We start from the raw sequence: 12,500 nt of genomic DNA, 5'->3' as shown, positions 1-12,500 counted from the left end.
ATGTCTCTGTCCCAAATCAAGTGTGGTATGTATTGTTTTGTAAATTTTATTAACATTAGTCATTACTGCCTAGATTGTGAATGAAGCAAATCAGAAAGATTGATGTACTGATTTAGGAAAAACAAAACAATGTCAAATAAATAAAATACATATATGGAACGTAGGACAGCAAAGCCAAATAACTTCAATTTTGAATTTGTGTTTTTCAATTTGTGTTTCAAAATAATAACATTTCTTCTTATTCCAGGCACATTGACACAAACCACAAGTTGAATCCATGGGGATTTGTGTTTCATGGAGGAGTTGATGGCTACAGCCGCTGCATTACTTACCTACGATGTTGCACAGACAACAGAGCAGCAACTGCCTTGCAACTTTTTCAGGGTGCTGTTGATGTATTTGGACTCCCACATCATGTCAGGAGTGATGCTGGGAGTGAAAATATCGATATAGCACGGTTTATGATTGAAAATCGAGGGGCAAACAGAGCAAGTTTCATGGTTGGACGTAGTGTTCATAATCAAAGAATCGAAAGATTGTGGGGAGAACTAAACAGGGTGGTGTCAGCATATTTTAAAGACCTTTTCCTCTTTATGGAAAATGTTGGAATTTTAGACAGCACTGACCCACTTCACATTAGGGCTCTTTACCATGTTTACCTTCCAAGAGTAAACAGATCTGTGGATGAGTTTGTAAGGCAGTGGAACAACCACAGCTTAAGGACAATGGAGAGCAGGTCCCCACTGCAACTCTGGACAGTGGGAATGCTCCAACTGCCTCAAGATGTAAGACTGAATCATGTGCATGTGCAACCCCCTTATTACCACCACTGGGACGTTGATTTAATGCAAATTAATCCAATGATTGACGATGGAAATCATGGGATAGAACATTTTCTATCAGCATGTGACCTGCTTCAAAGAAATGACTAATAATAATTTGACAAAAACCCATAGCAATTATCACCACATATGTACTGTACATGTGTGCTGTGTATATTATGTATCATTTTACAAAATGTATAATTATAACCATATTGACAAAGATGAACCCTGTGTTTTTATTACTTAAGTTACTTCATTTTGTATACAGTTTTGTTAACTATCTAATAGAAAAATATTACATTTAAAGTCTGCGATGCACATATCCCACCACAATAGATAATAAAAAGCCAGTAAGCCAGTACACACAAAGTAGTAACCAGAATCATTTATTTGTTAGAAGGCCATACCACAACCTTGAATCAATATTCTGCCATAGCAATGGGGCTGGACAACATTTATAAAACAATTTACAACAACCATCCTGTCCTCCTGTACAAAAAGAACTAATGGGTTGTTAGAGCAACTTGTTCTTTTAAGACCCATAGCTATGTACATTTGTTTGGACACATCTAGCTACCCCAAATCGGATTTGAAAGATTGCCATGTATGATTTTTTTTTAACTCTTACCATGACCTTTTCTTAACCATAACCAAACTGTGTTTTTAAATAAAAAGAAGACAAAAAATGCCACTTTTATCAACTTAAAAAATTTCACATTATAAAATCTGAAACACAAAGCCATGGCTTGAAAAATATCTTCAAAAACTTAGAACTATGTTTTACTGTATATTTTTCATGTTGTTATTACAGCAAATGCTTGATTTTTCTCCATGGGATAACAAACAAAAATAAACCTTGCACTTATGAAGAAAAAAAAAGAAAAATCATAACAAGCTTTACAAGCCATCCATTATTTTTTAAGTCATGCTCTTCCAAATCCAGGTGAATTGCGTATGGCAAAATTCATGTCAGATCTGAAATCAGTGTATTCTGCATGAACTGGTATGCGAAGAATATTTTCGCAAGTATTAGCCACTGGAAATCGGGAGTGGGTGATGAATTCAAGGCTGGGCTTTGGAGAGAAACCCAGGGCTGGAATGCTGTCACATCCAGTGAAGAAAACAAGAATATCTTCTAGAGAGACATCGTTTTCAACTGGAAAACATAAACAGAGAGTAGCCCAATTAAATCATATATATGTCTGATATTTAATTAAGTATTATACTACTGGAGTAATACAGAAGTGATGTAAGAATGGTGACTATTGAAATGACACTGGAATTTGGAAGGGTTGCCTGGGTTAGTGAATATAGTGCATAGTGCACCATTTACCAACAAAAAATAGATAGGAGCTAGCAACATTATTTGCACACAACAGCTATAACAACCAAGATATGTTGGTACTGTAGATGTACATCTGCTAGTTTGGATTATGGTACATATAAATTGTATTACTTTGTGGAGGGATCCAATTCAACACTGCATACTTTTTGTTGCAGCTTTTTTGCAATCAAAGGAAAGAAGCAGATCAATTAGCCAAAATCCAAGTCATGAGCAGCAAGGCTGGGTTTGGGGCTTCACAAAGTCACTTTAGCTTGTTTAAATCTGTTTAAGGATTGAGATTTATCACACATAGTAGTTACTTGGATGTAACTCGACTTCAATAAGTGTGTGTGGAGCCCTGTAATGGCATTTGCTTTTTGGTTTAGGCTCCGCGGCGGCACTCAAGAACATTATTTTGACTGAATTGTACATGATGATACATGATAACATGTATTATTATGCATTTCATTAATTTGTAATTAACTTAATTCAATTGAACACACAATTGAATTGTTTTTTGCATCTACGATTTAATTATTTATCACTTTGTATTATGTAAATGTTATTAAATTCAGTTTACATTCAGTGTTTTCTTTGGTAATACTGTCTACACAAATTTCTATTACCTAATTTATATTTAAGGGTATATATTAACTTTCATGATTTCTATTTTTATAGTTAATTTATGAGCATTGTTGGAGTGAGCCTGATGCCCTTCATTGCCAACAACTCCTGTAATCATTGTGCATATGACAACAATAATGTCCTTAAACCGCTCAGCAGTAGTGGCAGAGCAGCAGTGATACAGTAGCTAATCAGTAAGGGTGTCACCAACTTTCTGACCGAAATTAAGTCACAATCTCGAATTTCGAATTTAAAAAATGGAATCGTCGATACTGCCACGCCCCCATGTCATGTCCGGTCAGCTTGTCAAGCGGAAAAAACACGTGTTGAAGTGCTGCGAAGAAATGCAGGAGACCCATCGACAAAACATGAAACCCCTCCTCTTACTGAAGTCGCCGGTGTGGAAATATTTTGGATTTCCAGTGAGTTATGTTGACAATGTTCGCGTTGTCGACAAAAAAAGCCACAGTTTGCAAGCTCTGCTATGTGTTTACCATATTCTGTGTGTTTACCACTGCACATTAGCCTAGCAGCTAGCAGAGTTTCCTTCTGTTTATAGCTTAATCCCGACAAAACCGCAATGATGAATTTCAGTCTGCATGCACGTTTTGTAGCCTAAACAGAGCATCTTATATTTAATTTAATTTTTTTGTTTATGGTTTAGCTCAAACACCCCTTACTTATTCAAAAGAGTGGAACGCGATCCCAACTATTATTAGTGTATTAGTTTAAGTCGGTTTAAATTAAAAAAAGAAGTAGGCCTATGCACTGGCGTGTCCTATGTGTTCCTATTAGTGTTATGTGGAATTATCATTTCTATATTATTGTAGTGCACTGTATATGCCCAGGGACAACAGATGGAAATTAGCAATTCAAATTATAAAGGTTGGTGTCATAGCATGTTACCACTTTATGTACAACTGTTCATTTATCATAAAGACTGAAACTCAACTTATAATAAATCAGAAAACAAATGCACCAAAAAAAGTATGAACTAAATACTAAATCGTATAGCCTGTCATAATTTAAATAGGTCTCCCGAAGAGAAACGGGTATGTCTCTCTGGGTATGTGTCTCTCCACCGCCTGTGTTTGTGTGTTTGTGTGTGTGTGTGTGTGTGTGGTGTGTTGTGTGTTGTGTGTTGTGTGTGGTGTGTGTGTGTGTGTGTGTGTGACGGCCAGCCAGCGAGGTTGTAGCCCGCAGGCACTTGTGGAGTTTATATTTTAACTCCGAAAAGACAGTTAACCACAAGTTCCCGTTAATCTTATGATGGACATGTGTTGTGATATTTAAACAAACAATCCGTCAACGGCGAAATAAAATCCTCAATTTAAAAGACCAGTCTGAGAGACCTCCAGCTTACAGCGGGGTCTCCGAGCGTGACTGTCTGAGCAATGAGCTAGCGGCACCGGCAGGCGCTAGCTGGCTATCGCGTCACTTTATGGAGCTTCTCAACTCCGAAAACTTTTAAGCAAATTGTCAATTCGTCAACGCGTCAACAACGCCTATATTCAAAATCTAACAGTTAATTTCTTGCCTATAACATTCTCAGAAGTTAATTAAGTGATGAATAAGATGTCAAAAATTGTTAAAATTGTCCTGTTGGTCTGTCGAAATGAATGTTGGGATACGGGTGCTGCCAAGTTCATACAAGTTACCAACCAATGCATCCTTGGTAAAATGGGCGTGTCAAGAACATTTACGGAAATCTTAACTGTTCTTGGTGAAATGCAAACTTGTGTATTGGGACAGTACTTTGGCAACAAGGTTTTAAGGATTCACCTTACCTGAACAAGGGAGACAGAAGTTCATTCCAGCTCATGACTATTTAAGCCATGGCAGAAGACAAATAATAGTAAACTGTCTCATATTGAAATACATTTCCAAAATGCAGAACTTACTTTCAGCATCCTGAAGATAGTCTTGCCAGAAAGCCAGGATCCGGCACTCTTCTCGAAATGCATTACTCCCTCTTTCGGAGTAAATGATCTCAAAGAGATTCTCCACATCAGTTGCTGTTAAACCCTTTTCAGCCTTCACAAAAAGGCACTTTGTTTGTAGAGGGTATCTCTGGAGAGCATCTAGGACACCTAGAGATGTTAAACCATCTCTGAACCTAGTAAAAAGGAAACACATGTTAAAGGGTAGTTCATATGATTTAGCACCTATGTTGCAAACCAGAGTTTTTTACATTTTAAATCTTTAATTTAGGTCCCTAATGAATTCCAGGAAAAATAAATTATACGTTCTGTTGCACTAGTACACTATAAAATTGAACTCTGCATCCACCATTTCATTTTTTCATATACTGTGGTAAGGCTGCATGATTTGAAGAAAAGTCAAATTGTGATTGTGATTTACTATACTGCGATAATGATTGCGGTATAATGGTATCATGACTTTGATTATCAAGAAAAATGCATAAAATAGGCTACTTACATTTTTAAATATGTATTATTTTTAAATAACTTAGTATTTTACAAATTAAATAAAAACTAATACAAATTGTTATTAAAATAATACATTTTGTATGCCCTTATAAACAATGTAATTTAAGCTGGGTGTTATATAATAACTAGTGATTAAGTTACAAAATATGCTTTGTACAACCTCTTCTTAAAGTTTGCGTGCTGTGAAACCCTCTACACTTGTGATACTCATGTGACTATACGCGATACAAGTGCTACTGCCTAAACAGACTGGTCACTGGTCATCTTTTGTGGACATTGTTAGAAGGGGCATGCCTAATACATCCATGGGGTATCGTAATTTGGAGGGCGGATTCAACGTAGATTCAACACAAAACCATAATCAGGCATTGAGTAAAGGCCAATTTATTGTTCTGCATTAAATCAACGCCGTGGGTACGTACGTAGGTACGTGGAGCTACAGACCCTACGCCGTAGCCTGATGTGCACCTCAAAAGTTTAACTACTTGTCACGGCGACGCATGTCGCTCGGCCATGGCTTGGTAGCGTTGCATCCTCCCTTTTAACTTTTCCTGCTACAGATTTCCCAGTGTGGTCAGAAAGAACAGGGGAGACACTTTGTTTCTCTCACTATGACTCTAGAGTCGGTACACGCTCTGAAGCATCACTCTTTCACTCACTGTAACACACACACACACACACACTTTTGGCCATTTTACCACCATAAACATAGCAGTTGTTTTTCTGACAAAATACAATTATAGTATATGCTCAGACATAAAAATACCTTTCAAAAGGTGCACGGGTCCGCTGGAGGACATACCAGTGTGCCAAGTCCAAAGCAGTGTCTTTTTTGTTTTCCAGTGTTATGCGAACATTGTGACCAGCAAGACTGATTAAGCTGGCTGCCTGTGCAACTGCCTCTTGCAGTTGTGATTCAGTCTCAGCCCGTAAGATCTAAAAATATAAAAATATAAATAGGATATGAAGATAGTATCTATTGACTGTTATTGAGAATGATTATACACAACTGTTAGCGTTACTGTTTAAATTGCATGTTAATGAGTGCACGCTAAATGAATAGTTTGTAAATATGATAGAATCCATGAAATATATGCTCACCGACTGCACCTGTGACCTTGTTTCTTCATCAGTAATATGTTCAGTTTTGACCTTCACGTTGTCTGGACCCTTTATAAGACACTCGTACAAGAGTTCAGAAAGGAAACACGGACTCTGCCCCCCATGGGCGATTGACATTGCCATGATCTGACCAGCATAAAAGTATCCATTGTCTTTCATTGCTGTAATCATATGAAAATAAAAAACATGTTAACTGTTCACAACAAAAATTATATTATGTCACAATCTCCCCGCCCATCTGTGTGAGATTAGAGAACTCAGGTTAATTTTCTTCTAAACTTCATTTCTCAATAAAGTAATATAGATACTGTACAAAACATGAACATTTCTTACATTTTCTCAAAAATAATTTCAGGTATAATGTATTTATTGATCCAAAAAAATCCAATAATGGCCTTTTAAAGCAAAAGTACCTTTGGAGTTGCATGTAAGGACTTTAGCATTAAGTGGACCCTCAAAGATGCCAATCTTGTCCTTGATTTCGTGTAGACAGAGTCGGAAAAACTCACGAGTAGGACCTCCATTGTCCACAGCACCCTCAGATATCCCATAGTCATCAGTGAACTTAACGTCTACCTTCTTCTCGGGTGAAAAATTGGATCTGCCCATGGCTCTGGATGCTCCATCCCACACATTTCTTCTGACAATATTGAAGCGTACAGTGCTGTCATTATTTACTCGAGAAGCAATCTGCTCCATTATTCTCTCCAACGTCACCTTTAAATCACTGAAACAATAATAAACAATACAATGTAGTTATTGTCAATGGTTATACCTCTCCCACTGAACTAGCATGTAATATCCACATCATTGTAACCAATATTTAGTTTATTGAAACCTATTTACATACAGTAACGTTTGTGATAATGGAAATTATCAGTTTTACTTTTTTCTTACTTATTCAGAATAACGTAACAAATAAATAGCAAAGAGCAACAGAACCATTTCCAACACTGGCAACCACCCTCCCACCAATAGGAAATTGACAAACCACAAAATCAACACATAGGGGCCTTATTTTAACGATCTAAACGCATGGTGTGACGCGCCTGGCACAGGTGCGTTTAGGGTGTGTCCAAATCCACTTTTGCTAGTTTGACGGAAAAAAGGGTCCGTGCGCCGAGCGCATGGTTTAAAAGGGTTGTACTTAGTGTCTTAACCCTTGTAATGTGTTATCAAGCACATTTTTTGTGTTAGCGGGTCAAATATAACGTGATTTAAATTTAAATACTCATAAAACAATGATTATTATCCAATATTGTTTTTTTCACGCGTGAGAAGTTATTATGTATTCATTTAAATGTAAACACTCTTTAAAATGTTATTTTTGGCTCCATGGACCTTTGATCTTAAGTATACAACTCGTTTTTAACTTAAATTTTTTTTCAAAATTCTAATTCAAATTCACTCGTTATGTTTCCACTAATGAAGACAATGGGTAATTATGTTATCTGACTATAACAGACTAATATTAGAACACACCTCCAAAATTATTTGCATGTTGGGTTTTTTCAACTTAATATTATAAACCATAGTGATATCTGTGGTGTTACGGGTCAAAATTGACCCGTATAGATTTAGGTTAGGAAAAAGGTAAGCCCATACCCATCTAATGAAGAGGAGGGTCCAAGTGACCCAGATGTTCAAAGAGTTCTTTAAATAAAAAATAACTGACATTTAATGGTTGTCAATCCCTTATCACACCCAACGCAGAGCACCAACTGAGAACAGCAACTCAACATGGAAGGGTGTTGCTGGATGTGGAACGACAAAACACACCTGGATGCTAACATGGGGCTGTTGCTTCTTGCTGGGGTATATAGATCCTGGAATGACGCTACAGCTTATGGGATGCTGAGTCATGCCAGAGTATACTGCATGCTACCATGTCACTTCGGACTTTTATCTGTCATACTCTGTTTCAAGAGTAAGGGATATTGGGACAAATGGGTGGAACACTTGCTATACATGTAGCCTCATTCGAGGATCTGCACACGCCAGTAAGAAGCAACAGCGCCATGTAAGCATCCAGGTGTTGTCGATCTCCATCTAACAAACACCCTTCCATGTTTGTCGTCGGATCTTCTCAACAGATGGCAGTATGAACAGCTCAAATGCTGTCTTGATATCTTGGACATGTGACACAGCAACCCCAGAGTCATTCTGATGTCTCAGTTGGTGCTCCGCCTTGGGTGTTATAAGGGATCGATGAACATTTTGATTTGTATATCGTTCATGTCACCCCCCTAAAGATGATACTAACTTGGGACCCGTAACATTTTTTTTTAGAGACATTTACAATTTACTAAAATTCTCACAACATTTGTTGTGTTAAAATAGCCATATCTGAGAAAATCATGAAGCCTTGTTCCAATAAAAAAAGTAAATGGTATTTTTTACACATCTGAAATTGAAAACAACAATATAAGGGTTAATTAATCATAGGTGTGTTTTGGGCGTAACATGCAATATCAAGTCATCTCCCATTCCCTTTAAAAGCCAGGTGCTTTTGTACCTTGGCGCATTGCTATTATAATGGTGGATTTGCTTTTCATTCTTAATCTTTGCTATTTAAACGACGCGGGCACTGGACAGGAAATTGACAACTGCGTCAGTCTTAAACTAGCAAGACTAACAAGCAACTAACAAGACACTTGCATCGGGCTTTGCGCTGCGCCGGGTGCAAGATAGGGCCCATACTGTACAATAAAACATAATGCATATTATTGCATGGGTAATCTTCAAACCTGACAAGTGACCATGAAAATGATTGAGAATCAAATAAAGATGAAAATGTCAATATTGTGCAATGATAAATACTGATATTTCTGACTCATTTAGGTTGCAACTTGCTAATTGGTCTCACTACTAGTTTAGACATTATAATAGTTATTGCTATCCTGAAGTACAGTTTAAATAATTAAATTGTATATAATATGTTCTACTGACCTCTCACTTGCACTGGAATCTAAAGACCTTGAAATGGCTTCCTGGAGATCATGGTCATCAGAGAGATATTCTTCCTCAAATAGGTCCAGGTATGTACTACAATATAAAATAGCAATATTTTATAATAGATATTAAGGTACAAATATATGATTTTAACACAGACAGTTGCATTAGCAATAGACTAAGAATATCCTTGCTGGTCTAATAACTTACGTTAACTAATGTTCTCAAATGGACAGTGCGTTATTAAAGTTATACAAATAGAGGACACCATGATTCAGTATAAAGTAAATGTATTTTACACACAAATTATACTGTTAATAAAAGTCACTAAAGCCCAGACCATAGAAAAGCTGTATGAAGAGACAGAAATGTCAAAATATTAACCTGTAGGATGTGCTGGATGAAATATTGCCAGATGGTTGGGGACCATGGGACACACCAGAGGTGTTGCCACTGGAGATTGCAGAGGTTCCACTGGACAGGATGAGGGTCTCATCAATAGTGATGACAGGAGGACTAGTGGACATGGTGGCGGTGTCAGCTGAGATGGAAGGTGCATCGGTGCAAATATCTTCGGTAGCAACACACCAGATAACTTGATCACCACTGGAGATGGAAGGGTTATTTCTGAAGAGGGACTGGGCCTCAACAGTGGAGATAGCTGAGACAACTTCTTTGGAAATGTCACCTACACTACCAATGACTGCAAGAACATGGAAAAATAGTGGGTTAACATTTAACTTTTGAGTAACATTAAACTGATATGAGATGATCAGAACCCATCTTGTACAATGCATGTAAGTGGCGGAAAAAACAAAATTACTTACAATAAATAAATTGTGAAAACACAAAAACAACCAGTCAAAATCTGCCTGTCTCTACATCCAGCCACATTCTCACCTCAAACCACTGGCATTCACATGTTGTCCACCAGATGCCTTTTGACTTTCCTTTTTTTCCTCCTTTTCCCATAAAAAAGACTGCCACACCCAACTACATACCTATTCTTAATTCCCTCATGAGCCCTACAGTTACCTGACCTTCCCTGTCCACCTGTTTCCACTTTTTTAATCCGTCCTGCAGCTACTTAACCAGGACATTCTAAATTTCAGTTTGTTGAAGTTACAATGTTGTTTATGTGCATTGTGGTATGCCTTGGAGAAGCCAGCTCCACTTGGACTTGTACCTGCCTGTAAGCCTTCTTTATCATTAAGAAATCACCAAAAATAGTCCTGCTTTCTCCTACATCTACATTTAGTTTCTATCCCTATTATCCTGCACAACATGACCAATATCATATAAACTTGTTTGTAGATGCATGTACTGTAGATAAATTAATTTACCACATTTGTCACTGTCTGACATTTGAGCAAAATCAAGGCTCTCTGCATGGCTGTCTTCCCCAGAAGATGGCTGTCAATTGAAGCAGACAACAAACATTATTTATCAAATACAGTGCACTAACAATAAAACAACATGGCAAATGTATTATATGAGGGCATAGAGCAATTAATAGTGTTTAAGACATCCAGTTTGAAATACAGTATTGTCATTGCTAGTCATCATTTTTTTTTAAATCTTCATGCACTAGCCTACTTACAGATTGGTTTTCTTCACTCAAAATGACCTTGTCAGGCCTGACGTAAATGGACTTTTGATGGAAGAGTTTTTTCAAAAGGCCTCCACTCAACTTTTGATTGGAGGTTAGGGATGGCTCGACTAGTTTGTTGTGACAAGGCATCAGGATTTGTAACCTAAGGGAATAAAAAGCACACTGTAAATTAAACTTGTTAAAAGTAAAACACTACACTACATAGAAAGGTTTTAGTTTCAATACATAATTTGTGTCCACAGAGAAATTTACATTCTGTCAGGTTTTGCAAGTCACATAACTTTAAAGTAATTACATATTTACAATCACAATGTGATGGGAATGTAAAAAATGTTTTTAATTTACAACACACCCAAAAATATCCTTTCATAATACAGTATGATATTATTGCAAAAATATAAGAAAACGCGTAACAAATGTGGCAAAACGGATCAAAAGCTTACCTGCAGCCCTCCAGAATTGGCTGGAAGGCCACCGTTATTGCCTGCAACACTCTTCCGGAATCCCAGTCACAGCGAAATTCCAGGGCAGATTTAATATGTCCCTTTTCAAAAGCCAAGCTTTGCTGGCCCGCCTTGGTACATTTGTTGATTTATGGTGTGGCAAGAGAATTACCTCTTTGGTAAAAGACTGAGCCACAGGACAGCTCAATTGTGCCTGAAACCTTAAACATTAAAGAAAAAAAATCTATACTCAATTACATTAAACACTGTAAATATATGTACTACATTATACAATTATATACAATAGTATTAGCTAGGTTTAGGTTTAGCTCCTCAGTACATCTGACTTGCTCACTGATCACAACCCCATCAGGCTTCTCAGGTCATCAGGCAGAAGCCTTCTAGCAGTTTTAGAATTTATTTTTTTATTTAAAACGTAATTAACGTCTTCTAGCTGTACCCAGAAATAGATTCAGGTCTGGTGAGGGGCATCAGTTACTGTGCGTGTGTGCGTGTGTGTGTGTGTGTGTGTGTGTGTGTGTGTGTGTGTGTGTGTGTGTGTGTGTGTGTACACATTTGTATGATCGCACTTGCATGTTTTTGTTGTCTTATTATGTTTTCTCTATTTCTATTCATGCTTTGTTTTAATGGACATGCAGATTTTAATGTAAAGGACTTCAGGGTTTAGCCAGTTGCAGAGCCATAGAGAACTTCTCTTTCACTCTGGCCAGCTGTAATGAATGCTGCAATACAAATAAAATTGACATTGAATAGTAGCCTACAGAGTATAATCACTCATATTTTCTGTTTACAAACAGGCAACTGTCTTAATAGTGAATTTATTTTAAACTGTAGTTATGTTTTTGTGGTTGATTACATTAATATTAGCACTTGTATCTTACATGGTATGATCTTAAATTGGATTCTTGAATTAGATTTAATGCAATTTATTAATTTGAAAGTTATTTTAAATAAATTATAAAAGCCTCACAAAACATCTTGAATCCAATTACTTAACTTTACTACTAGTTAAATTCGGATGTTGTTACTGCATTAAAACAATTAAAACGTTACTAATATCAAGCTAATAGAGCTCAACATTTAAAAAAAAAGGCAAAAAAGGGCAAAGTTACAAGACCGTGTACAGAA

At 37.0% G+C, this 12,500-nt stretch overlaps 1 protein-coding gene and 1 long non-coding RNA gene across 2 annotated transcripts in view; both read right to left on the bottom strand.

The window, feature by feature from the left end:
* The window catches only part of LOC118493258, a 185,462-nt gene that overhangs the window by 127,011 nt on the left and 45,951 nt on the right, over positions 1 to 12,500 (bottom strand). The window lies entirely within an intron of this gene.
* The window catches only part of LOC116061776 (G2/M phase-specific E3 ubiquitin-protein ligase-like), a 13,109-nt gene continuing 1,122 nt past the window's right edge, over positions 514 to 12,500 (bottom strand). Inside the window, exons 2-11 of the mRNA XM_031316130.2 lie at positions 11,352 to 11,572; positions 10,897 to 11,050; positions 10,640 to 10,709; positions 9,681 to 9,999; positions 9,294 to 9,389; positions 6,758 to 7,071; positions 6,324 to 6,505; positions 5,989 to 6,158; positions 4,674 to 4,888; positions 514 to 1,980 (exon numbers count right to left, since the gene is read on the bottom strand). Of these exons, the coding sequence (XP_031171990.1) occupies positions 1,748 to 1,980; positions 4,674 to 4,888; positions 5,989 to 6,158; positions 6,324 to 6,505; positions 6,758 to 7,071; positions 9,294 to 9,389; positions 9,681 to 9,999; positions 10,640 to 10,709; positions 10,897 to 11,037 (1,740 nt within the window). The 5' untranslated portion in view covers positions 11,038 to 11,050; positions 11,352 to 11,572 and the 3' untranslated portion in view covers positions 514 to 1,747. The remainder of the gene's footprint in view (positions 1,981 to 4,673; positions 4,889 to 5,988; positions 6,159 to 6,323; positions 6,506 to 6,757; positions 7,072 to 9,293; positions 9,390 to 9,680; positions 10,000 to 10,639; positions 10,710 to 10,896; positions 11,051 to 11,351; positions 11,573 to 12,500) is intronic.

This window comes from Sander lucioperca, chromosome 15 (genome assembly GCF_008315115.2).
Source record: "Sander lucioperca isolate FBNREF2018 chromosome 15, SLUC_FBN_1.2, whole genome shotgun sequence".
Taxonomy (NCBI): domain Eukaryota; kingdom Metazoa; phylum Chordata; class Actinopteri; order Perciformes; family Percidae; genus Sander; species Sander lucioperca.
This window is presented reverse-complemented; position numbering and strand designations above follow the sequence as displayed.